The sequence below is a fragment of the Oncorhynchus keta genome, unplaced genomic scaffold (assembly GCF_023373465.1).
Source record: "Oncorhynchus keta strain PuntledgeMale-10-30-2019 unplaced genomic scaffold, Oket_V2 Un_contig_26625_pilon_pilon, whole genome shotgun sequence".
NCBI lineage: Eukaryota > Metazoa > Chordata > Actinopteri > Salmoniformes > Salmonidae > Oncorhynchus > Oncorhynchus keta.
Window position 1 is genome coordinate 2,073 of NW_026285076.1, and position 27,748 is coordinate 29,820.

Here is a 27,748-nt window from a genome sequence, read left to right on the forward strand (position 1 = left end):
TCCTCTTTATTACTACTGGCCGACTCAGATTAAGTCTGAGGCCGGTAACATCAACAGTGAGGCCAAACCCAGCCTGCCTCTCTCCTTCCACACTGAGTCCAAACCTACAGTCACTGGGTCCTGATTGTGACAGTGGAGCCCAGTTTGCACTGCAGGATCCAGAGATGGCATCAGTGAAGCTGGAAGACTGCAGTCAAACACAGGAGCTGAATGTCAACATTAAAGATGAAGAAGTGGAGGAGAAGATTGGGAAATCTGTTTCTCATGGTAAGAACAGGTTCTAACTATATCTTCATAAATTAGACCTCCTTAAGTTATGACCAGTCTATTGATAGATTGACTTCTGTCATTCTGACATCACACATCCCTGAACAACTGGGTTATCTGGAGTGATTAGAGAGTAGACTAAAGAAGTGAAGTAGACAAACTGCCAGTGTTTTGAAGTTCTATGAAATGAGTCTGTAGTTACTAACCCTTTTGATTAGAGGTCGACCGATTATGATTTTTCAATGCTGATACCGATTATTGGAGGACCCAAAAGCCGATACCGATTAATCGGACAATTTTTAAAAATGTTTTTGTAATAATGACAATTACAACAATACTGAATGAACACTTATTTTAACTTAATATATCAATAAAATCAATTTAGCCTCAAATAAATAATGAAACATGTTCAATTTGGTTTAAATAATGCATAAACAAAGTGTTGGAGAAGAAAGTAAAAGTGCAATATGCGCCATGTAAGAAAGCTAACATTTAAGTTCCTTGCTCAGAACATGAGAACATATGAAAGCTGGTGGTTCCTTTTAACATGAGTCTTCAATATTCCCAGGTAAGAAGTTTTAGGTTGTAGTTAATATAGGAATTATAGGACTATTTCCCTCTATACCATTTGTATTTCATTAAGCTTTGACTATTGTATGTTCTTATAGGAACTTCAGTATTGCCAGTGTAACAGTATAGCTTCCGTCCCTCTCCTCGCTCCTCCCTGGGCTCGAACCAGGAACACAACGACAACAGCCACCCTCGAAGCAGCGTTACCCATGCAGAGCAAGGGAAACAACCACTCCAAGGCTCAGAGCGAGTGACGTTTGAAATGCTATTAGCGCTCGCTAACTAGCCAGCCATTTAATTTCGGTTACACCAGCCTCATCTCGGGGGTTGATAGGCTTGAAGTCATAAACAGTGCAATGCTTGACGCACAACAAACAGCTGCTGACAAAACGCACGAAAGTGCTGTTTGAATGAATGTTTACGTGCCTGCTTCTGCCTACCACCGCTCAATCAGATACTTAGATACTTGTATGCTTTTCTGCTCAGTCAGATTATACGCAACGCAGGACACGCTAGATAATATCTAGTAATATCATCAACCATGTGTAGTTAACTAGTGATTATGATTGAATGATTGTTTTTTTATAAGATACGTTTAATGCTAGCTAGCAATTTACCTTGGCTTACTGCGTTCGCGTAACAGGCAGTCTCCTTGTGGAGTGCAACAAGAGGCAGGTCGTTATTGCGTTGGACTAGTTAACTGTAAGGTTGCAAGATTGGATCCCCGAGCCGACAAGGTGAAAATCTGTCGTTCTGCACCTGAACGAGGCAGTTAACTGACCGCTCCTAGGCCGTCATTGAAAATAAGAATGTGTTCTTAACTGACTTGCCTAGCTAAATAAAGATTAAATAAAGGTGTAAAAAAAAAAAACGTCTGCAAAATCGGTGTCCAAAAATACCGATTTCCGATTGTTATGAAAACTTGAAATCGGCCCTAATTAATCGGCCATTCCGATTAATCGGTTGACCTCTACTTGTGATAGTGAGTGGAGGAAGATATGACTCATATAATTCATCCCTTTGGCCCCTTTTGGCCTAAATGGCTGACCTCGTTTAGTCAACTGGTCGATTGTTTGGTGGATAGATGTTGGTTGACCAAGCTTTTTTTAGTCGAGCAGTGGCAAATAGATACAGTGCTGCTTGAAAGTCTGTGAACCCCTTGTGCAATTAAAGATTTTTTAGTTTTTACCATGAAATCTTCATTTAATCAGGACCAGTCTTTTTGATCTGATATAACAGGTTTATTTTTACCAATACCAACTGACTAGTTCTTCTGATGTTATTCACACAGGAGACCATGTTGAGACAGTCTCTACATCCAGAGAGCAACAGCAGCAGGAAGATCACAGAGCTAAGAGGTCTCACCACTGCCCATGTTGTAAGGAGAGTTTCTCAATTCTATCAAAGTTAAACATACACCTAAAAATACACACAGGAGAGAATCTGTATTCCTGTACTGACTGTGGGAAGAATTTCACAACATTAAAATTTCTGACAGTGCATGAACGGATACACACAGGAGAGAAGACCTACTCCTGCTCTAATTGTGTAAAATGCTTCACATCGTCAACTAAGCTAAAAAGTCATCAGAGAACACACACAGGAGAGAAGCCTCACTCCTGCTCGGACTGTGGAAAGAGTTTCTCTCGACTGGGCAACTTAAAAACACATGAACGTATGCATACAGGAGTAAAGCCTTACTCCTGCTCTGACTGTGGAAAGAGTTTCTCTCGACTGGGCCACCTAAAAACACATGAACGTATACATACAGGAGAGAAGCCTTACTCCTGCTCTGACTGTTTAAAATGCTTCGCAACATCAACTGAGCTAAAAGTTCATCAGAGAACACACACAGGAGAGAAGCCTTACTCCTGCTCTGATTGTGTAAAATGCTTCTCAACATGCTCTGGGCTTGAAGGTCATCGGAGAACACACACAGGAGAGAAGCCTTACTCCTGCTCTAATTGTGTAAAAGGTTTCACATCATCAACTAAGCTAAAAATTCATCAGAGAACACACACAGGAGAGAAGCCTTACTTATGCTCTGACTGTGGGGCGAGTTTCTCTCGACTGGGCCACCTAAACACACATGAGCGTATACATACAGGAGAGAAGCCTTACTCCTGCTCCGACTGTGGAAAGGGCTTCTCTCGACTGTGCAACTTAAAAACACATGAACGTATACATACAGGAGAGAAGCCTTACTTATGCTCTGACTGTGTAAAATGTTTCACAACTTCAACTGAACTTAAAGTTCATCAGAGAACACACACAGGGGAGAAGCCTTACTTCTGCTCTGATTGTGTAAAATGCTTCACAACATACTCTGGGCTAATAGGTCATCAGAGAACACACACAGGAGAGAAGCCTTACTCCTGCTCTGACTGTGTATGCATACGTTCATGACTGGGAAAAGTTTCTCTACTGGGCCACCTAAAAACATAAACGTATGCATACAGGAGAGAAGCCTTACACCTGCTCTGACTTTTAAAAAGTTTATCTCGAATGGGCCAGTTAAAAATACATCAAATATACATCAAATCAGAAGAGCCTCATCAGTTCTGAAAGACCAGCTGAGATTAAAGTCACTCCATCACTTAAGTGTCGTAAAAGAAGTGATAACAGTGAGCTGGATCAAATAAAGAAAGCGTAGAACATTTGCAATCCTATTGTTTCTCACTGTGAGAGAACTGTGCAGAGGAAAGGGAGTGTTATAGAATGTTAGCCTCTTTACTTTACTGATCAGTGTGCACCTTGCCAGTTTGTGTGTTTTGTTAGCTTCTACAGTAAAGATATTGAGATGACCTTGGATTTTCCCTTAGGGTTGAATATCCTCTGTGAGGAGTCTCACAATGGAGTGGTTGACTGGGTGGTACTGCTTCCCTGAGCTGGTGGATACAACATACACCGAGTGTATAAAATATTAAGGACACCTGCTCTTTCCATCACATAGACTGACCAGCTGAACCCAGATGAAAACTATGATCCTTAAAGATCTAGTTGTTTTGTATTTATTATGGATCCCCATTAGCTTTCAGCAAAAAACAAGAAACTGCGGTTGCAATGGGCTAAGGAATGAAAACACTGGACACTGGAAAATTTGAAAAATATTGCCTGGTCTGATGAATCCCTGTTCCTGCTGTGTCATGCTGATGGGAGGACTGGGGTATGCAGGAAACCATGAGTACATGTATCCCTGCTGTGTGTCATCATTACAGGCTGGTGGTGATGGTGTGGAGTGTGTTTTCATGGCACATATTGGACCCCTAGAAAGAAGTGGAGCAACATTTGAATGCCACAGGATATCTAAACATTATTGCCAATCAGGTGCCTCCCTTCACTGCAGCAGTATATCCATCTGCAAATAGATTTCTTCAGCAGGATTACGCCACAAGGCTTGTCCAGAAATGCTTCCAAGAACATGACAGTGAATTCAGTTTACTGCAGTGGCTTGACGAGTCACCAGATCTCAATCCAATTGTTCATCTGTGGGAGGAGATGGAAGGAGCTATTCGGAGTAGAGATCCACTCCCAGCCACATTGACACAATTGTGGGAAGCATTGGAGTCAACATGGGCCAGAATCCCTGTGGAACGCTCTCAACACCTTGGGAGTCCATGCCCCATCGACTTGGGGATTTTCTGAGGACAAAGGGGGCTGCAACTCAATATTAGGAAGGTGTTTCAACTGTTTTGTACGCTCCGTCTATATCAGATAAAGATGATGTGATGATCAGTTTTCAGCATTAGTTTGGGTGGATTATTTTATATTACTAAACAACTTTTGTTTAATGATAAACAGACTATGAATCGACTACTTGTGTTTATTAAATTTTATTTTAATATTAGATTCAATATTTTAGTAATTGATGATGAATATATTTGAATAACTGTATTTAATATAATTGATCTGGTGGCAGGTAGCCTAGCGGTTAAGAGTGTTGGGCCAGTAACTGAAAGGTTGCTGGTTTGAATTCCGAGCCGACAAGGTGAATAATCTGTCATTGTGCCCTTGAGCAAGGCAATTAACTCTTATTTCTCCTGTAAGTCTCTCTGGATAAGAACATCTGCTAAATGACAAGGATGTTATGAAAAATGTTTGTACATTAATTTAAAAAAATACCTTTATTTAACTAGTCACGTCAACTAGAACAAATTCTCATTTTCAATGACGGCCTTGGAACACTGGGTTAACTGCCTTATTCAGGGGGAGAACAACAGATTTTTACCTTGTCAGCTTGGGGATTTGATCTTACAACCTTTCGGTTACTAGTCCAACGCTCTAACCACTAGGCTACCTGCCTCCTCTACACTCTAACCACTAGGCAACCTGCCTCCTTTACACTCTAACCACTAGGCTACCTGCCTCCTTTACACTCTAACCACTAGGCTACCTGCCTCCTTTACACTCTAACCACTAGGCTACCTGCCTCCTTTACACTCTAACCACTAGGCTACCTGCCTCCTCTACACTCTAACCACTAGGCAACCTGCCTCCTTTACACTCTAACCACTAGGCTACCTGCCTCCTTTACACTCTAACCACTAGGCTACCTGCCTCCTTTACACTCTAACCACTAGGCTACCTGCCTCCTTTACACTCTAACCACTAGGCTACCTGCCTCCTTTACACTCTAACCACTAGGCTACCTGCCTCCTCTACACTCTAACCACTAGGCTACCCTGCCACCCCGATGGGCCACCACTTTTTTTTTCTCGTGTATAATTAAATTATAATTCTAATTTAATGTTTGAAGTGACATACTGTATAAACACAACATTACCACTTTGTTTACCCTGGTCAGAGGGACAGGACCATAGTAAACTAGACTATGTAGCTGCTGCTGTTAGTAGCCTACAGTTTCCATGTAATAGAGCATGTCAGATCACTAATGATTAGGTGTTTAGGCTGCTACATTTATGCAAGAGGTTTTGCTTGTGTCTGTCGGGAGAGATGTGTTATCAGCTTGATAAATAAGAGAGAGGCGTCTTGAGCTTTGTGCCCGGCCTGCCTGACATGGTCAAGAGACGCAGAGAACCTGCAGCAGCACCCCAATGTGAAGAACAGCCCATACTAAAATGTAAGATTGTAGTACAATTTTAAAAAATAAAGCGTGGTATTTTGTGGAATGGTAGTGACCAAACGTATGTTTTCCATTGTACTGGGCCTAGAAACATAGAAGAAACTGCCAGATGTGTCATAATAGCCTGGAAGTAAAGCTGCACTGGGAGACACATTTGAAATGGAATACATTGAATACATTCAGCAGGGTGGAACAATCACAGTAAAACATGATTTAAATGTATTGTTGGAAGGGTTGTGGTCACCATTCATGTAATACATTAAATATATACATCAGATGGTATTGGGGAGCTGTTTCATAGGGTTTTCATGGGTACATTATTTACCCATTTCAATCTTATATCAACCAACCCTATGCTTGGTGTGACTGTTATGGGCAGAACAGACCATCTGATATGCCCCTAAATATTGTAATATGCAACCTGGAATTAACATGTAAGAGGACCAGTGCTTCTACAGTGAATCACATCTGTGCTGTTTGAGAGAGATGTTGTTAGACTACATTGTATCGTTGTTTCCTCTTCTGGGTGCACTGGTGGGCAACAATATAATTTCAATTCACAGAGACAATGAATATTTCAAATTTAGCCCTATATCCACACGTTTGAATTATCCTATTAACAAATAGCCTATAGCTGCCCAATTTATAGTCCTAGACAGTGTAGACTACACTACACATTTAACACGTGGTTAGTGGGCTCATCGAATAAATGACCATAACATAATGTTGGATCTGATTACAGTGGTAAAATCACCAATGTCTATATTAATACGTAGGGATGCATGATATATCTTGAACATATCGGAATCGCCGATATTAGCTACAAATGCTACGGCCGATGTCTAGTTTAACGCCAGATGTGCAAAACCGATGTCAAAATTGACGTGCATACTTATATACAGTAATAGCGTCACCGCTATTAGCTTCACGACATACATACTACGGAACGCCGTTTGGGTCTTTGCGTGTCAAAAATGATACAGTAGCACTGTCAAAGCTGTACAAATATGTCAGCAAACACCGACCACGAACGATGTGTTTACAATACCGCGTTGGTAATAAAGCATTATTTGTTCGACCGCAACTTCTGGGGTAGATAGCTTTAGCTTGGTAACCTAACTAGCACCATAAAAACCAGCCTGAACACAATGACCAGTAGAAACTGCAGTCATTTTCATTATCCTTAGCAATGATTTCGGAATCCTTGTAAGTATTAGCTAGGTTGCCACTTGTTCGCCTATTGAAATTGAATGTTATAAGCAGCCAGCTAGCTTCTTTAAACTAGTGAGCTTGACTGGACCGGGTTATGTGTTGTGAAGCTAGCCGTAATAAGGATTAAGCACAATAGTGGAATTTGCGGTTTGCCTTCAAAATAAAAGTATGTAATTGAAAGTGATGCAAGAGAATACAAATAGTACAATTATTCCATTCTTTTATTTTGAAGGCTAACTGAAAAGTCCACTATTGTTGCTAATCCTTATTGTGGCTAGCTTCACATAGATGGGTCCGACCACCATTAATCAAATAAGAACTATAAATGAGAACTTAGAACTTATAGAACTTATAAATTAGGGTTAGATCATGACACCTTGCTAAATTAGTTAGCTAGCTAACTATAGCTGCTGTGTCTTTTTTGGCACGCAAAGACCCAAACGTCCTGGTTGAGAATGAAGTGACTGAACAAATGAACGAAACAGCACAGCAAGTAAGTTAAATAAATGGGTTTTGATTATGTTTTAATGGTAATGGGGACACACTTAAATGCCAACAAAATAACTTTTTGGTAACACTTTTGTGGTGTGTGTAGCCTTTATTTCACTAGGCAAGTCAGTTAAGAACAAATTCTTATTTTACAATGACTGCCAGGATGACGCTGGGCCAATTGTGTGCTGGCCTATCGGACTCCCAATCACTGCCAGATGTGATGCAGCCTCGATTCGAACCAGGGACTGTAGTGGCGCATCTTGCACTGAGATGCAGTGCCTTAGACCGCTGTGTCCATGTGTGGGTGTTAACTATTTAACTGTACGCAGCTTTTTTTTTACATCGGTTTTCGGGTATCAGTTTTTTTGTCAAGGAAAATATCAGATATTGGTATGGGCAAAAATGTTATATCCGTGCATCACTATTAATAGGCCTACCTGTTCTATTAAATATATGGTTGATTTTAAATATTTTTGAAAATGAAACCTGTTGAAAGTGCTTTTTATCTATCTGAATATCTTCTTCACTCGATCTGGAAACAAGATCTAATAGTGGCTGAGACCAAACTATTTAACAATTAAAGATTTGTATCGGTTATTTTAGTTGAAAAAGAAATGACAGAAATTGTGCCTACGGTGTTTTATATAACATTTCACATTCAAAAACATTTTCTTTTTACAATTTGGAAGTTTTCTTAATTATATGTATTCATCATTGTCGTGTCTAAATGTCCATATTTGCCTTGATGATACTCAGAAACATGTATTTACCACATCTTAATTTCTAAAGTAATGTAAAATATTATCTTAAGAACAAGCATATGAGGTTCTCACATGGGAAAATCATCAATATCAATTGTAGTTTAATACACCGTTGCCACAACAATATGATGGTAATGACTTAGCGTGGTGGTAATGACTTAGCGTGATGGTAATGACTTAGCGTGGTGGTAATGACAGAGTGTGATGGTAATGACAGAGTGTGGTGGTAATGACAGAGTGTGGTGGTAATGACAGAGTGTGGTGGTAATGACAGAGTGTGGTGGTAATGACAGAGTGTGATGGTAATGACTTAGCGTGGTGGTAATGACTTAGCGTGGTGGTAATGACAGAGTGTGGTGGTAATGACAGAGTGTGATGGTAATGACAGAGTGTGGTGGTAATGACAGAGCGTGATGGTAATAACTTAGCGTGGTGGTAATGACAGAGTGTGATGGTAATGACTTAGCATGGTGGTAATGACAGAGTGTGATGGTAATGACTTAGCGTGGTGGTAATGACAGAGTGTGGTGGTAATGACTTAGCGTGATGGTAATGACAGAGTGTGATGGTAATGACAGAGTGTGATGGTAATGACAGAGTGTGATGGTAATGACAGAGTGTGATGGTAATGACAGAGTGTGGTGGTAATGACAGAGTGTGGTGGTAATGACAGAGTGTGGTGGTAATGACAGAGTGTGGTGGTAATGACAGAGTGTGATGGTAATGACTTAGCGTGGTGGTAATGACAGAGTGTGGTGGTAATGACAGAGTGTGATGGTAATGACAGAGTGTGGTGGTAATGACAGAGTGTGGTGGTAATGACAGAGTGTGGTGGTAATGACAGAGTGTGGTGGTAATGACAGAGTGTGGTGGTAATGACAGAGTGTGATGGTAAGTGTGAGTGTGGTGGTAATGACAGAGTGTGGTGGTAATGACAGAGTGTGGTGGTAATGACAGAGTGTGGTGGTAATGACAGAGTGTGGTGGTAATGACAGAGTGTGGTGGTAATGACAGAGTGTGGTGGTAATGACAGAGTGTGGTGGTAATGACAGAGTGTGGTGGTAATGACAGAGTGTGGTGGTAATGACAGAGTGTGGTGGTAATGACAGAGTGTGGTGGTAATGACAGAGTGTGATGGTAATGACAGAGTGTGGTGGTAATGACAGAGTGTGGTGGTAATGACAGAGTGTGATGGTAATGACAGAGTGTGATGGTAATGACAGAGTGTGGTGGTAATGACAGAATGTAATGACAGAGTGGTAATGACAGAGTGTGGTGGTAATGACAGTGGTAATGGTGGTAATGACAGAGTGTGGTGGTAATGACAGAGTGTGGTGGTAATGACAGAGTGTGGTGGTAATGACAGAGTGTGGTGGTAATGACAGAGTGTGGTGGTAATGACAGAGTGTGGTGGTAATGACAGAGTGTGTGGTAATGACAGAGTGGATGGTAATGACAGAGTGTGGTGGTGGTAATGATGGACAGAGTGATGGTAATGACAGAGTGTGATGGTAATGACAGAGTGTGATGGTAATGACAGAGTGTGATGGTAATGACAGAGTGTGATGGTAATGACAGAGTGTGATGGTAATGACAGAGTGTGATGGTAATGACAGAGTGTGATGGTAATGACAGAGTGTGGTGGTAATGACAGAGTGGTAATGACAGAGCGTGGTGGTAATGACAGAGCGTGGTGGTAATGACAGAGCGTGGTGGTAATGACAGAGCGTGGTGGTAAATGACGTGGTGGTAATGACAGAGTGGTAATGACAGAGTGTGGTGGTAATGACAGAGTGTGGTGGTAATGACAGAGCGTGGTGGTAATGACAGGTGGACAGAGTGTGGTGGTAATGACAGAGTGTGGTGGTAATGACAGAGTGTGGTGGTAATGACAGAGTGTGGTGGTAATGACAGAGTGGGTGGTAATGACAGAGTGTGGTGGTAATGACAGAGTGTGGTGGTGGTAATGACAGTGGTGGTAATGACAGAGTGTGGTGGTAATGACAGAGTGTGATGGTAATGACAGAGTGTGGTGGTAATGACAGAGTGTGGTGGTAATGACAGAGTGTGATGGTAATGACAGAGTGTGGTGGTAATGACAGAGTGTGGTGGTAATGACAGAGTGTGGTGGTAATGACAGAGTGTGATGGTAATGACAGAGTGTGATGGTAATGACAGAGTGTGGTGGTAATGACAGAGCGTGATGGTAATGACAGAGTGTGGTGGTAATGACAGAGTGTGATGGTAATGACAGAGTGTGGTGGTAATGACAGAGTGTGGTGGTAATGACAGAGTGTGGTGGTAATGACAGAGTGTGATGGTAATGACAGAGTGTGATGGTAATGACAGAGTGTGGTGGTAATGACAGAGTGTGGTGGTAATGACTTAGCGTTGTGGTAATGACAGAGTGTGGTGGAAATGACATTTCATATAAAACAACTGATGAAAAATACCATGAAACATTAATGTCACAGTAGTACATGTTTAATTTGATTGAAGATATAGAACAGACCATTTGTTCCAATTCATCCCAAAGGTGTTTGATGGGGTTAAGGTCAGGGCAATGTGCGGGCCAGACAAGTTCTTCCACACCGATCTCAACAAACCATTTCTGTATGGACCTTGCTTTGGGCGTGGGGACATTGTCATGTTGAAACAAGAAAGTTCTTGAAATTTTCAGGATTGACTGATCATGTCCAAAAGTCATAAGGGACTGTTGTTTCTCTTTAATTGTTTGAGCTGTTCTTAGCAAAAATGCCCAGGGACTGCGGTTGAAAATTAGCCGGCTGGCTAAAACCGGCACTTTTACTGAAACGTTGATTAATGTGCACTGTCCCTGTAAAAATAAAAAATAAACTCAAACTCAATAATATGGACTTAAGTCTTTAAATAAATAGGGCTATCTTCTGTATACCAGCCCTACCTTTTATCAATATAACTGATTGGCTCAAACGCACGGAGGAAATCAATTCCACAAATTCACTTTTAACTAGGCACACACATTAATTGAAAATATGTTCCAGGTGACTATCTCATGAAGCTGGTTGAGAGAATGACAAGAGTGTGCAAATCTGTCATCCAGGCAAAGGGTGGCTGCTTTGAAGAATGTCAAATATATCTTGATTTATATAACACTTTTTTGGTTACTACATGATTCCATATGTGCTATTTCATAGTTCACTATTATTCTACTGTACAACACAAAAGGGGAATACAACTATTCTAAAAGTGGGTAAGACTTTAAAGCTAAAATGGGGCGTGTCGTCCTCTACTCACTATCACAAGGGTTAGGAACTACACAGACTCATTTTATATCATCCTCTCACTATCACAAGGGTTAGGAACTGCACAGACTCATAATGTGATTTGACATACTTTGTGTAGAAAATATGCATATGAAAGAGAATGTTTTGGTGATGATAGGACTGATTTTAGTTGTCTAAACGAGATCATAGTAAATCCTAATACCTTGTAACTAGCTACGCCCCAGGGAACCCAGAGAGTGTGCCATAAAGATGGAAACGCCCCTTTCTACTCCAGGGTATAAAACATGAGTTAAGAATTTACATATCAGACTAAGTTGACCACGCGCTGCAGCCGAGGTCTACGACTAGTCGTGACCCCGAAACGCAACACGAGGTTGAAGACAAAGTAAATCCCTGAACAATCACTTTTATGGTGGAGTAGCTATTCTAAGTACTGTATCTAGGAAGTTGAATTTAAGCAGAACCATCCGGCTATTTTCAAGTCACCGGTTGTCTACATGGCCCTCTTACCCACGCCGGGAGCATCGGCACAGCTGATTAGCCTCCTCAGAAGCCCACTCTCACAGAACGAGTGCAAGGAAACTGACAACTAAGAGAAAGGATATTGTGACATCTTTTGGAAAATCAGACACTAACAACTGAAGACGAATGAACAAGGCGTTGGCCAAACTTTTCCCACTAAGCGGAACTCGACCCACAAAGAGACACCCAACAGACTTTCAACACGTAAATACATGCATTACACTTTTTTTAATCATAACAGGGGCAGTTCAGGGCAAGGTGTTAGGGCTGAAGCTAAGCATAGTTTACAAATGTATCCAAGTGTTGAATTTCTCTCTTGCTCTTTATCTCTATGTAAATCTCTATCTTGTGTTGGTCCACTAGGGACCTGTTGCCATTGTATGAAGTTTTAACCAATAACCTAGACTGTTTGTGTATATTTATCTTATGTTATCATTAAACTGGTTAGTAAATAAATAATCAACTAAATTTATGTGTTACGGAATAATTAGTGAGACCCGGGTTTGTGCAGATTTACTAATTATGCGACATTCAGAATGAGACGGAAATGAATTAATTGGTGACTGCAATGAAATCTATAAAACCTTTGAGTTAATTTGGGAAACGGTAACTCATTAATTAAACAACCTTTTCCCGTGGTGCTTCAAGTTAGAGTTAATTGTTACAGGATTTATTTAATCACGTAGTAATAAACAGTTAATTATTCGATAAATAGCATGTCATCACATTAACGTCACATTGATGCCCCCGCGCGAGGAATCTAAGATAAAACTAGGCCTCTGTTGAATTCAGTCCATAGGAATTGTGTAGCAAGTTACTCACACCAATCAGGATTATTGTTGAGAGTGGTGTGTGTGTGGTTTTTCTTTTTCACCCAGATACTAGTGTAGCGAGATTGACTCGTGTTGTATATCTGACACAAATCAGTGTGTAGGGGATTTACTGAATGCTACGAGCTAGGGTATATGTACCAGCCGATGCAGGCATTCTGAGAAAAATACTACACTGCTCAAAAAAATAAAGGGAACACTTAAACAACACAATGTAACTCCAAGTCAATCACACTTCTGTGAAATCAAACTGTCCACTTAGGAAGCAACACTGATTGACAATAAATGTCACATGCTGTTGTGCAAATGGAATAGACAACAGGTGGAAATTATAGGCAATTAGCAAGACACCCCCAATAAAGGAGTGGTTCTGCAGGTGATAACCACAGACCACTTCTCAGTTCCTATGCTTCCTGGCTGATGTTTTGGTCACTTTTGAATGCTGGCGGTGCTTTCACTCTAGTGGAAGCATGAGACGGAGTCTACAACCCACACAAGTGGCTCAGGTACTGCAGCTCATCCAGAATGGCACATCAATGCGAGCTGTGACAAGAAGGTTTGGCGGTGGGTCAGTCATGGTGTGGGGTGGCATTTCTTTGGGGGGCTGCACAGCCCTTCATGTGCTCGCCAGAGGTAGCCTGACTGCCATTAGGTACCGAGATGAGATCCTCAGACCCCTTTTGAGACCATATGCTGGTGTGGTTGGCCCTGGGTTCCTCCTAATGCAAGACCATGCTAGACCTCATGTGGCTGGAGTGTGTCAGCAGTTCCTGCAAGAGGAAGCCATTGATGCTATGGACTGGACCGCCTGTTCCCCAGACCTGGATCCAATTGAGCACATCTGGGACATCATGTCTCGCTCCATCCACCAACGCCACGTTGCACCACAGACTGTCCAGGAGTTGGCGGATGCTTTAGTCCAGGTCTGGGAGGAGATCCCTCAGGAGACCATCCGCCACCTCATCAGGAGCATGCCCAGGCGTTGTAGGGAGGTCATACAGGCACGTGGAGGCCACACACACTACTGAGCCTATTTTTGACTTGTTTTAAGGACATTACATCAAAGTTGGATCAGCCTGTAGTGTGGTTTTCCACTTTCATTTTGAGTGTGACTCCAAATCCAGACCTCCATGGGTTGATAAATTTGATTTGCATTGATCATTTTTGTGTGATTTTGTTGTCAGCACATTCAACTATGTAAAGAAAAAAGTATTTAATAAGAATATTTCATTCATTCAGATCTAGGATGTGTTATTTTAGTGTTCCCTTTATTTTTTTGAGCAGTGTAGTTGGGCCCAATGTAGTGTTATTTCTGTCTATCGCGTTCAGGAACGAGTAGACTTGGTCATAATTAATTTCTCGAGTGTGGACATAAGGCCATCCGATTAAAATTTTAGTAGATATTGGCTTGACCAAGTTAGTAATTATCTCTGTCTCGTGTTTTCATTGCTTTGAGTAGACCAACGGTGTATTTATTTTTTTCCGCACGTTCCGGTGAATCGCCAAAAATATTGCTGAAAGGTTTAACGTGAGACGTCACTTAGTAAACCTGTTCTCTTGTTGGTATAAGATACAGTATAAACATATGAGATGAGTATTGTAAGATATGTAAACATTATTAACGTGGCATTATTTAAAGTGACTAGTGATCCATTTATTAAAAGCACAATGTTGGTGAGGTCCTTCATTACGTCCACATATATCTGTATCTCAGGGCAGCAAGGGACTCCTATCTAGATGACCAGCGGGTGGGACACAGTCATTTTAGAGTTACATTTTCTGATGCAAAATCAAATATACCACTCCACACTGACCATCTCTTTATGCTATACCCGAAGAAGGTGTAAAACAGTTCAACAGTATCATATTGTTAAAACTGTTTCATCTCTTGTACATTTTTGATAGAGTCGTTGAGAGCCAGGTTAAGATTATGCGCTGAGCAATGCACATAAACAGCAAGCGGCTCCTTTTCGGATATTCTGGCCTGCACACCCGAATAGACCCCACTCATGTTAGCAGCTCCATCATACCCCTGCCCACAACGTTTTGAAATATCCAGCCCCTTGTCCTCTTTGCTGCCGAAGGTTTTTATGTTGAAGTCTCCAGAAATCCCCAAAACAACTCTGATGGTCAGATCTGTGGCCACATTATTTGCATCCCTTATCACTCTCACCTTGCGATAAACTTGGCTTAACTGGTCTACTTTGGATACATCTGGCGTGGTGTCCATAATAATAGAAAAGAATGGGGCTTTCTGCATCTCTGCCTGAATGTCACACTTCACTCGCTCGGCTAAGATATAAATCAGCTCATTTTGGATTTGAGGACTGAGATAGTTAACGGATCCTGCTGGGCGTTCTAAAAGTTCCTTCAGAACTGGCTCGTAAAATGACAGCAGTTCAATTATACTAAGAAAATTCCCACTGTTGGCCTGCCCCAGCTTTTCACAGTGCATCCAGCTGAACGCTAAATTACACGATGCAAGTGTGAGAGTTACATTAACTATGCGCTCCAACACCTGTCACCAGAAATTTGCTGCGTTTATGCACGCCTCTCTCTTTCTGCGTCAATAGTGCCATTGAGCTTCCATTGCTCATATACCAAACAGACACCCATGTGAATCTGGGATGTCTCATGACATGCTATTTTGGGTGTTAGATGGCGCCAATTTCTCACTCCATTCACCCACGCATCAGAGAAAAAAGGGGCTCTCTGATCTCCGAACATCCAGCAAGGCTCACAATACGTGCAATCTACCTTGGCCGAATAACATAGCCATGTACGTGGTCATTTGATTCCAGCCTTGGTTGTAGTGGTGTGATACGACTCGGAAAAACGCCGCCTTTGGATCCACATTTGTTGCATAATGCCCCCTGTCAGTCGGATAGGTAAAAATGTTGTCTGTCCCACTTCCACCTGTTTCCTCAGCCACCACGATTCTAGCCTCGCCCTGATCCTCTTCCTCCCTGCCCGGCCCGGGGATAGCTTGTCCGGCCTGGCTTGTGCTCAGGGTCGTATCCGCCGATACCTGACAACCTGTATCCTCCTCTGTCAAAGTTGCTTCTTCTGGTATGATGGAACAGCTCGGCCTTGGCTCACTTGACACACTAAAAGCTGCTGCTGGTGATGATAAACCTACATCCTCTTCTGGTCCTGCTACATTGCTTGTGCTAGCAATGGCTGCACTTGAACTGCATATGAAAAAGGAATCTAATTTAACTAATTTGATACCCCCTCTCCTCCTTTCTCATTTTTGATCCTTGCTCTTTTGGTCTCCACTTTTGTGTTGGATACATTGCTGATTTTTAAATCCGTAATTTTCTATTCTCGACATTCTCTCTTTATTTTTCTTTTGCCCGTTGTCTCTTGATAGCTAGCTCAACTTTTGCTTTAAACGATGACAGAAACAACAACGCTTTGGAGAGTATTTTTGCACAATGAATCCCAGAATGCATTTCATTATCTTAACATGGTATTGAATAATATGATTTATTTAGCAAATTAATTAGATGTATTGTCATCAATACACTAAAATATCATGCTGACATGTAGTGACAAAAAACATTTAGTTGGTGAAACCATCAGTGAGATCATTTATCATTTGGCCTAAATTAAAGAAGTAATCGGTGTGATGGACTCGTGTCAATAATTAGTATTTGGTATGGTAGGGAGGAATTAAAATTACATAGGGGGCCTGTGGCTCCGCAGATCCGGGCCCGTCACCGGGCTCATGTACGACACGGGCCCTGGTGCAACCACACCGGCTGAAGCTACGCCACTTGGTGGTATACAGAAAATTTGGTAAAATACCAAGTCCATATTATGGCAAGAACAGCTCAAATAAACCATTTGTAACAGAATTTTAGTTAGTCCAACATAATGTTAGAGCTTTGCTTTCAGCACCTTGGAGTGAATCCTTACCACCGCTGCACCTGGCTATCAGCCACAGGAGCCTCGTCTGGCAGCTAATTCGCCCTCATTTACTGCCTTTTAAAAAACATAGCTGATATGGCTGACTTGCTTAAACAAATGTGGTTTCTACAGACTCCTTGTGGATTTGTGTAAGTCGATAAGAACCGCCTAGTTAAATTAAGGTTAAATAACAATAAAATATGTACATGCTAAAATCACCACTGTAAAGCACACAGGGTGTTCTCTCTTTAGGCCCACCTTCCTTTCTGAATCAGACTCCAGCCTCATGTCTGCGGTGGAACATCTACTTCTGAAAGTACCATGGTTAGATTCATCATGACATCTCAGATTGAACTCTTTGCAAACAGCAACAGTCTCGTTACAAAGAAGACACACTGGTTTGAAATTGGAGAAGTACGATGAATATGGGTGATCAAATCCAACAGGTGTAGGTAGACCTTACAGTGAAATACTTACTTACAAGCCCTTAACCAACAATGCAGTTTTAAGAAGAAAAATAATAAATAAAAGTAACAAATTATTAAAGAGCAGTAAAATAACAATAGCGAGGCTATATGCAGGGGGTACTGGTACAGAGTCAATGTGCAGGGGCACTTGACTGTCATTCCCAGTCAAGGTAATTGAGGTAATATGTACATGTAGGTGGCGTTATTAAAGTGACTATGCATAGATAATAACAGAGAGTAGCAGCAGCATAAAAGAGAGGGGGGGGGGGTCAATGCAAATAGTCTGGGTCGCCATTTGATTAGCTGTTCAGGAGTCTTATGCCTTGGGGATTGAAGCTGTTTAGAAGCCTCTTGGACCTAGACTTGGTGCTCCGGTACTGCTTGCCGTGCGGTAGCAGAGAGAACAGTCTATGACTTGGGTGGCTGGAGTATGTGGTGGAAAATCGTCTTAGAAATATAACACTTACAAGAACTTGTGAATTCAATAAAGGCTTTTAATACGATATGAGTCCATCCCACATGCAAATGAAGTTACTTTCCTCAGTCCATCTGCCACCATTACCTTTTAGTTTAAGCTTCCTGTTTGTTCACGCCCAATAACGCCCATATCTGCTTTCGGTTAGGTTATAATGGTGGCGGGACCCTTTCATGTCCTAAAAATAATATATGTCCAGCTGTCCTATGGGCCTATGTCTTTGGCCTTTGTACTTATGTTTAGCTTGGTGTGCTCTTTGGTATGTTGCCCTTATTAGGACTAGTAGATTGTGTGTCCCTCTGACATTGGTATGTACAGCTTATCCTAAGCACTTATGGCCTTGGCCATTGTACATCTGTATGTTCCGTTCCATCTAATCTTTGGTATGCTGCCCTTTCCAGATTAGCAAATGCACTTAAGTGGCGCCTTCTCCTCCTGTGGTCTGATTAGCAAGGACATGTGTACATCTGTCCCTTTATGTAACATTAACTCCCACAAGTCTTTGACCATTTTTAGGGCCTTCCTCTGACACCGCCTGATATAGAGGTCCTGGATGGCAGGAAGCTTGGCCCTAGTGATGTACTGGGCCGTACGCACAACCCTCTGTAGTGCCTTTGTGTCTCAGGGTTCGATTTTTAAGATAAAATGCTAATTTAGATTAGTTTATTTCACATCCATTAAGTAGATACTAAAATAACCTTCAACTCTTTTTCTTCAGCTTGTCAAGTCTGTTTTTGTTCTGTCTCATACCACATTTTGACATTCTTCTTTGTATTACACTTTTAAAAAGTCTTGATAATTACTAAATATTTAATGCACCTGTTTAAAGAGTCAAATACATGGGAACTATATATATTAGATGTGCATAAGCCATTTGATACTTTCTTTACACAAAATACAGTCCTCTCTAAGTATTGTGTCATTAACACCACGACAAGCAAATTACATGACAATCTTTTTTTCAAAAGTATGTACTTGGTTACCATGGATATGAATAGTGACAGTGGAGCACATGGATGTCATGGAGTCTATTTGGTCATTACCAAATAGGCTATAATTTCATCAAATTATGTTAATTTTTGAAATTGTTTTAATTATGTGTATTTAGGGTACATTGTATGCTAGCTGTTCAACTGGAGTTAGCATGCTAGAATCCCTGCTATTTATGAACAAATGTCGTAAAATTGTTATTCCCACCGCGTACCACATAATGAACTGTGATTGTAAGGACAGAATCTGGTGGTAATGACTAAATGTTTTAGTTCATACATTTTTACTTCCTGTAAGACCTGAGAAGACAAACAAATGACATATATGATCATGGTTCAGTTGAAATTGAACACTAAATAAGACCATGATGTATTATGTTAGGATGGTTGAGTGATTTTGATGTCTATTCATGTGACTTACTGTGACTTACTATGGTTATTACTGGGTTCGGGTTAAATATCAACATTTAGACATGACAACTCACTACGGAGTTACTGGGTTATTACAGGCTGGCTAAACCGCTCGCGTCGCCTGCGCGCACCCCGCTAAAGCGGGAGTTAATGTCATGTATGCTGAGAAAACATAGGAACAATAATTACATTAACAGGATGTAGAGATGATGTAATCTAGTGTATTTGTTTCTTCAGGGAAAAACAACATGCCAATGATTACATTAAGTTAATGTACATGACTACATTAGCTGAGGTCATAATTACATTTGTTACATCTGGACATACTAATTACAAGAGTAAGCGGAGAGAAAATGGTAGCAAAAATGACCAACATATGAAACATGGAGTATACAAACATTAGCTATATTTGAATCAAAACAGACGGACAATTTTGGGCGAAATAAAGTCCATGCTGGATGGACCTGATATAGCGGAAAATGGCAAAGCCAGCGTGAAATTCCCATTTAACCTGTAGATGTTGGCTTTTTTCAATGCAGGATTCTACATGCAGGAGTTAGTCGGTAGCGTGGTGTGTCTGGTTTTGGGGAGGGAAATATGGCGAAGCCGAAGTGCTGTTCGAGTCTGGTGGCTCCAAGTTGAGTAAAATTGGTAAGAATGAATTGATTGGAAGACAGAGACGACGAAAAATGGATCAAACGGGCCAAAAGTTGTAAATGAACATCGGTTTCTTATGGAGCGCGATTCATCAACAATTATGTATTGTTGGGAGATCATTTGAGGTCAGGAAGATGGTAAAGGAGGCACGAGGAAAGGTAGAGTCAGTCAGAGTGACCAGTAGTGGTTTTGATTTGATTATCATGCGTCTCAGAAGAGCAGAAGGAGAGAGCATTGTTTTTTGGAGCAGGGCACCGATAAAATGTGTTATATCTGGAGTTTCGGTGGAAGAGTGAAGAGTGTCTGCCTACTCATGTGATGCTGCGATATGTAAGATACGCAGTGAGAGCGATTGTGAATAAACCACTGCAGTTATGAAATTGATAAAATAATGGCCATGTTTCAAGTGTGTACCGACGGAATATTTTTTGGTATTTATTAGGATCCCCATTTAACCACTGCAAAAGTATCAAAATTGTCCACTTCTCTCATTGACTTCTCAAACCCATGCTTGGTCCGCTTCACAAGCGTTCTCTGAAGTCTCGCGTTGTTTGAGTCTCTGGGTTTAGAAACTGGGAGTGGGGGAACAGTAAATTCCACGCAGGCGCACATCATTCTTCACAATAAAGGACACGCCAGAATTGTGCAGTCGAGACCACAACTTTTGTGTACGTTTCAAATGTATTTCTACTGGTATGTAATAGCACGTTTTAATATCTTAAGAACACGTCATAACATGCTAGGTAACAAATACGTCAAGTTATTATCACGTTTGGTAGAAGAAGAAAAATGTGCCAAACCGCGTGAGTGAACGTGATCACTTTTTTATTTTATTTTTATTTTTTTACAATTGACATAGATACTCTGGGTTTGTCTGAGTGGATGTATCTCGTCAAGGTAATCTCATTAAGGATCAAATAATTTGAGATTTCTGGGTTCGTTTAACATGTCGTTTTTGGTTTTGTGTAACGTTAAAATTCACGAGCTGGTAAAATGGCGGCTCCCTCTCGGTCTGCATCAACGGACTTCAGTGCAGGCAGTGAGGGTGCAGCAGAGAGACCATTTTACGGTTCCACTACTGTTTTGGAGATAAATGTAATGATTATCAGTTTTCTACACGTGTACTAATTTTGAGACATTCAGTTGTTTCTGTCCGTCTATAAATGTTACTATGGTGTGAACGGAAATAATATTGTTTTTTGATTGAAATAATACAGTGAAGACAAGGTTATTCAGGAAAATAGTACATAGTGCTGCCTAAAACATACTGCAACCTTGTACTAAATGTTTTTTGAGTCAATTCAGAAATCTACTATATATTAAGTTCTGTAGCCTAATATAAAGTGTATACTTTGTCTAATGTGAATGAACTCGTGTTTTGTTGTTAATGCTTAGCTACCAGATCTATTGAAATGAGATCAGTGCTTGACTTGGACAGTTCACCTCAAATGTCTACTGTTTGAGCTCATGTTCCTCTTATAGAATATTAGCTCAACAGTATTGTGGAGCTGCTGCACCTAAATATAAACAGTACCGGTATCTATTTCAGTCCAAGTCAAGAACTAATATAATATGTTTTTAGAGAATAAAGAAAGTGCCGGAAATGTCTTAGAAAATAACTTTTTGTCTGTTATTCATTGTTACTACAGGACTAGAATTAAGTCTGAGGTCGGTAACATCAACAGTAATGACAAACCCAGCCTGCCTCTCTCCTTCCACACTGAGTCCAAACCCACAGTCACTGGGTCCTGATTGTGACAGTGGAGCCCAGTTTGCACTGCAGGATCCAGAGATGGAATCAGTGAAGCTGGAAGACTGCAGTCAAACACTGGAGCTGAATGTCAACATTAAAGATGAAGAAGAGGAGGAGAAGATTGGAACATGTGTTTCTCGTGGTAAGAGCAGGTTCTAACTAAGTTTGTTCATTCCAACTTCCCACTGTGTATGAAAAGTTGCAGTAGAACTGTTTCAATGAGAAGGTAGATGTTATTTCATGCTACTGAGACTTGGTGGTTTGACACCAGTATTTTCAGCATTTGTTTAATTCACTGGGATATCAGTGTCGACTAAAGAAGTGGAGTAGTGAAGTGGCTCAATTTTCACAACCATTACCATAGTTTTAGCTTTAAACTTTTACCCACTTGTAGAATAGTTTTATTCCCCCTTTGATTGTACAACCTACTGATATGAATACATATTTCACCTGGTACAGCAAGAAGAAGACTGGCCACCCCTTTGAGCCTGGTTCCTCTCTACGTTTCTTCCTAGGTTCCTTCTTTCTAGGAGTTTTTTTGCAGGTTTTTTTATAATTATATGTAATTTTTATCATAGGTACACTTCAACTGTGAGAGACTGAATCTAAAACAACAATCCAGAAAATCACATTGTATGATTTCTTTTTTTTTTTTAAGTAATTCATTTGCATTTTATTGCATGACATAAGTATTTGATACAACAGAAAAGCAGAACTTAATATTTGGTACAGAAACTTTTGTTTGCAATTACAGAGATCATAAGTTTCCTGTAGTTCTTGATAAGGTTTGCACACACTGCAGCAGGGATTTTGGCCCACTCCTCCATTCAGACCTTCTCCAGATCCTTCAGGTTTCGGGGCTGTCGCTGGGCAATACGGACTTTCAGCTCCCTCCAAAGATGTTCTATCGGGTTCATGTCTGGAGACTGGCTAGGCCACTCCAGGACCTTGAGATGCTTCTTACGGAGCCACTCCTTAGTTGCCCTGGCTGTGTGTTTTGCGTCGTTGTCATGCTAGAAGACCCAGCCACGACCCATCTTCAATGCTCTTACTGAGGGAAGGAGGTTGTTGGCCAAGATCTCGCGATACATGGGCCCCATCCATCCTCCCCTCAATACGGTGGTCGTCCTGTCCCCTTTGCAGAAAAGCATCCCCAAAGAATTATGTTTCCACCTCCATGCATCACAGTTGGGATGGTGTTCTTGGGGTTGTACTCATCCTTCCTCTTCCTCCAAACACAGCGAGTGGAGTTTAGACCAAAAAGCTATATTTTTGTCTCATCAGACCACATGACCTTCTCCCATTCCTCCTCTGGATCATCCATATGGTCATTGGCAAACTTCAGACGGGCCTGGACATGCGCTAGCTTGAGCAGCGGGACCTTGCGTGCGCTGCAGGATTTTAATCCATGACGGCGTAGTGTGTTACTAATGGTTTTCTTTGAGACTGTGGTCCCAGCTCTCTTCAGGTCATTGACCAGGTCCTGTCGTGTAGTTCTGGGCTGATCCCTCACCTTCCTTAATGATCATTGATGCCCCACAAGGTGAGATCTTGCATTTAGCCCCAGACCGAGGGTGATTGACCATCATCTTGAACTTCTTCCATTTTCTAATATTTGCGCCAACAGTTGTTGCCTTCTCACCAAGCTGCTTGCCTATTGTCTTGTAGCCCATCCTAGCCTTGTGCAGGTCTACAATTTCATCCCTGATGTCCTTACACAGCTCTCTGGTCTTGGCCATTGTGGAGAGGTTGGAGTCTGTTTGATTGAGTGTGTGGACAGGTGTCTTTTATACATGTAACGAGTTCAAACAGGTGCAGTTAATACAGGTAATGAGTGGAGAACAGGAGGGCTTCTTAAAGAAAAACTAACAGGTCTGTGAGAGCTGGAATTCTTACTGGTTGGTAGGTGATCAAATACTTATGTCATGCAATAAAATGTAAATCAATTACTTAAAAATCATACAATGTGATTTTCTGGATTTTTGTTTTAGATTCCGTCTCTCACAGTTGAAGTGTACCTATGATAAAAAATTACAGACTTCTACATGCTTTGTAAGTAGGAAACACTGCAGATTTAGCAGGTTATCAAATACTTGTTCTCCCCACTGTATATCACACCAACTGACTAGTTCTTCTGATGTTGTTCACACAGGAGACCATGTTGAGACATTCTCTACATCCAGAGAGCAACAGCAGGAAGATGACAGACCTAAGAGGTCTCACCACTGCCCACATTGTAAAGAGATTTTCCCAATTCTTTCAAAGCTAAAAATACACCTAAAAATTCACACAGTTGAGAATCTGTATTCCTGTACTGACTGTGGGAAGAATTTCATAACATTAAAGGCTCTGACAGGTCATCAGAGAGTGCACACAGGAGAGAAGCCTTACTCCTGCTCTGACTGTGGGGCGGGTTTCTCTCAACTGGGCACCTTAAAACAACATGAACGTATACATACAGGAGAGAAGCCGTACTCCTGCTCTGACTGTGGGAATAGTTTCTGTCGACTGGGCCACTTAAAAGAACATGAACTTATACATACAGGAGTGAAGCATTACTCCTGCTATGACTGTGGAAAGAGTTTCTCTCGACTGGGCACCTTAAAAACACACGAACGTATACATACAGGAGAGAAGCCTTACTCCTGCTCTGACTGTGTAAAATGCTTCACAACAGCATCTCACCTAAAAGTTCATCAGCGAACACACACAGGAGAGAGGCCTTACTCCTGCTCTGACTGTGTAAAATGCTTCACAACAGCATCTCAGCTAAAAGGTCATCAGAGAACACACACAGGAGAGAAGCCTTATTTCTGCTCTGACTGTGAGGCGAGTTTCTCTCGACTTTGCCACTTAAAAACACATGAACGTATACACACAGGAGAGAAGCCTTATTTCTGCTCTGACTGTGGGGCGAGTTTCTCTCAACTGGGCCACTTAAAACAACATGAATGTGTCCATACAGGAGTGAAGCCTTACTCCTGCGCTGACTGTGGAAAGAGTTTCTCTCAACTGGGCACCTTAAAAACACATGAGCGTATACATACAGGAGAGAAGCCTTACTTCTGCTCTGACTGTGGAAAGGGTTTTTCTCGACTGGACTACCTGAAAACTCATGAACATATACATACATGAACATATACATAGGTAGCCTAGTGGTTAGCGCATTGGGCCATTAATTGAAAGGTTGCTGGATCGAATCTCCGAGCTGTCAAGGTAACAATCTGTCATTCTGCCCCAGTACAAGGCAGTTAACCCACTGTTCACCGGGCGCCAAAAAGACGTGGATGTCAATTATGGCATCCCCCGCACATCTAATTCAGAGGGGTTGTGTTAAATTATGGAGACACATTTCAGTTGAATGCGTTCAGTTGTACAAATGATTAGGTATCCCCCTTCCCTAGTTAAATACTTGAGTGAAGCCTTACTCCTGCTCTGACTGGAGCGTTTTTCTCAAATGGGCCATTTTCTTTTTTTTTTCTACTGTGTTATTGACTTGTTAATTGTTTACTCCATGTGTAACTCTGTGTTGTCTGTTCACACTGCTATGCTTTATCTTGGCCAGGTCGCAGTTGTAAATGAGAACTGGTTCTCAACTAGCCTACCTGGTTAAATAAAGGTGAAATTAAATTTAAAAAAGACGATGTATACATGAAGGAGAGAAGCCTCATCAGAGCTGGTAGACACAACATACATTGAGTGTACAAAACATTAAGGACACCTGTTATTTTCATGATGTAGACTGACCAGGTGAACTCAGGTGAAAGCTCTGTTCCTTAATGATGTAGTTTTTGTGTATTTATTATAGATCCTCATTAGCTTCCAGCAAAAAAAAAAAAAGAAACTGCGGTTGCAGTGAGCTAAGGAATGAAAACACTGGAGAATTTGAAAAATATTGCCTGGTCTGATGAACCCTGGTTCCTGCTGTGTCATGCTGATGGGAGGACTGGGGTATGGAGGAAACCAGTACATGCATCCCTGCTGTGTGTCAACATTGCAGGCTGGTTGATAAAAGTGGAGCAACATTTGAATGCCACAGGATATCTAAACATCATTGCCAATCAGGTGCATCCCTTAGATTTTTTTCAGCAGGATTATGCCCCATGGCACAACGCTTGTCCAGGAATGGTTCCAAGAACATGACAGTGAATTCAGTTTACTGCAGTGGCCTGACGAGTCACCAGATCTCAATCCAATTGTTCATCTGTGGGAGGAGATGGAACAAGCTATTCGGAGTAGAGATCCACTCCCAGCCACATTGACACAATTGTGGGAAGCATTGGAGTCAACATGGGCCAGCATCCCTTTGGAATGCTCTCAACACCTTGGGAGTCCATGCCCTGATGAACTGAGGCTGTTCTGAGGACAAAAGAAGGTGCAACTCGACATTGGGAAGGTGTTCCTAATGTTTTGTACACTCAGTGTACATCAGATAAAGATGTTGTGATGATCAGTTTTCAGCATTAGTTTGAGTGAATTATTTTATATTACTAAATACCTTTTGTTTAATGATAAACAGGCTATGAATCAACTACTTGTGTTTATTAAATTGTATTTTAATACTAGATTCATTATTGTAGTCATTGATGATGAATGTATTTGAATAACTGTATTGAAGTTAATTGATCTGGCGGCAGGTAGCCTAGTGGTTAAGAGTGTTGGGCCAGTGTTAAGAGAATTTTGTTCTCAATGTTCATAAACTGAACTTCAATTCAAATACTCTGTCTGTTACCAATAATTTGTAAGGTTCTTATTGAAACGAAACGGACAGAGGCCAGTCTACAATAGTCAGCAAAGTTTATTTACAAGAGCTCTGCCCATCATTTTATGTACATTGGTTTATATACCTCTCATTTCGTCATAAATGTCCCTCCTCCTCTCAGACAATGACAATGCTGTTTTACAAGTCTTCTCCTATGCATACAAGGCTTATCATATGCTACAACATGTTACACAGTCTACTGCAAGCCCAACGGTTTCTCCCCTCCCTGGGTGGGGACCAGACATCTTTCCTGTTGTTAGTTTCACAGTGGTCACAAGTTGTCTGTTAACACTTCCTCTTTGCCTATGTACAAACATTCTTCATCAGACAGGGTAGAATTCAGTTCGTTACAGTCCTATCATTACTTTTAAATGTAAACATCATTTAGTCATTATACGTAAAATTCCTAACAGCCAGTAACTGAAAGGTTGCTGGTTTGAATCCCGAGCCGACTAGGTGAAATATGTCATTGTGCCCTTAAGCAAGGCAATTAACTCTTATTTGTCCTGTAAGTCATGAAAAATGTTTGTACGTGAATTTCTGCTGGGCAACCTCTTCTCTTGTGTATAATTAAATGAAATAAACTGTTTGATGTGAAATACTGTATATACACAACATTACCACTTTGTTGACCGTGTCCCTCTGGCCAGGGTCATAGTCAGCTAGACTTTGCAGCTGCTGTTGTTAGTAGCGTACAGTTTCCATGCAATACAGCATGTCTGATCACTAATGATTAGATGTACAGGCTCCCTCATCACCTGGGGGCGGCCTGTCAGGAAGTCCAGGACCCAGTTGCACAGGGTGGGGTTGAGACCCAGGGTCTCGAGCTTAATGACGAGTTTGGAGGGTACTATGGTGTTAAATTCTGCGCTGTAGTTGATGAGCAGCATTCTTACATAGGTATTCCTCTTGTCCAGCGTGGTTAGGGCAGTGTGATTGCGATTGCATCGTCTGTGGACCTATTGGGGCTGTATGCAAATTGGAGTGGGTCTAGGGTGTCAGGTATGGTGGAGGTGAAATGGTCCTTGACTAGTCTCTCAAAGCACTTCATGATGACAGAAGTGAGTGCAATGGGGCGATAGTCCTTTTTTTCTTGGAACAGAAACAATGGTGGCCCTCTTGAAGCATGTGGGAACAGCAGACTGGGATAAGGATTGATTGAATATGTCCGTAAACACACCAGCTAGCTGGTCAGCCTTGTGAGGGTTAACACGTTTAAATGTTTTACTCATGTTGGCTGCAGTGAAGGAGAGCCCGCAGGTTTTGGTAGCGGGCCGTGTCAGTGGCACTGTATTGTCCTCAAAGCGAGCAAAGAAGTT

At 41.4% G+C, this 27,748-nt stretch overlaps 1 protein-coding gene and 1 long non-coding RNA gene across 2 annotated transcripts; one reads left to right on the forward strand and one right to left on the reverse strand.

Annotated features, from left to right (window-relative positions):
• Nucleotides 1–27,028, forward strand: LOC127922663 (zinc finger protein OZF-like). Its single transcript, XM_052506547.1, has 3 exons — nucleotides 1–267; nucleotides 21,564–21,809; nucleotides 23,820–27,028. The coding sequence occupies exons 1-3, from the start codon at nucleotides 165–167 to the stop codon at nucleotides 24,800–24,802; spliced, it is 1,332 nt and encodes a 443-aa protein (XP_052362507.1). The 5' UTR covers nucleotides 1–164; the 3' UTR covers nucleotides 24,803–27,028.
• Nucleotides 4,995–6,522, reverse strand: LOC127922664 (uncharacterized). Its single transcript, XR_008111882.1, has 3 exons — nucleotides 5,327–6,522; nucleotides 5,167–5,294; nucleotides 4,995–5,134 (listed from the first exon to the last, which is right to left on the reverse strand). It is a non-coding gene; the product is annotated as an uncharacterized LOC127922664 (long non-coding RNA).
• Nucleotides 27,029–27,748: the final 720 nt, after the last annotated feature.

Bases quoted from the DNA above. Each gene is read 5' to 3' on its own strand.
- LOC127922663 (XM_052506547.1), top strand. From the start codon at position 165: ATGGCATCAGTGAAGCTGGAAGACTGCAGTCAAACACAGGAGCTGAAT. The intron at 268-21,563 runs GTAAGAACAGGT...TTGTTACTACAG, and splicing joins TGGGAAATCTGTTTCTCATG to GACTAGAATTAAGTCTGAGG. The intron at 21,810-23,819 runs GTAAGAGCAGGT...TTGTTCACACAG, and splicing joins TGGAACATGTGTTTCTCGTG to GAGACCATGTTGAGACATTC.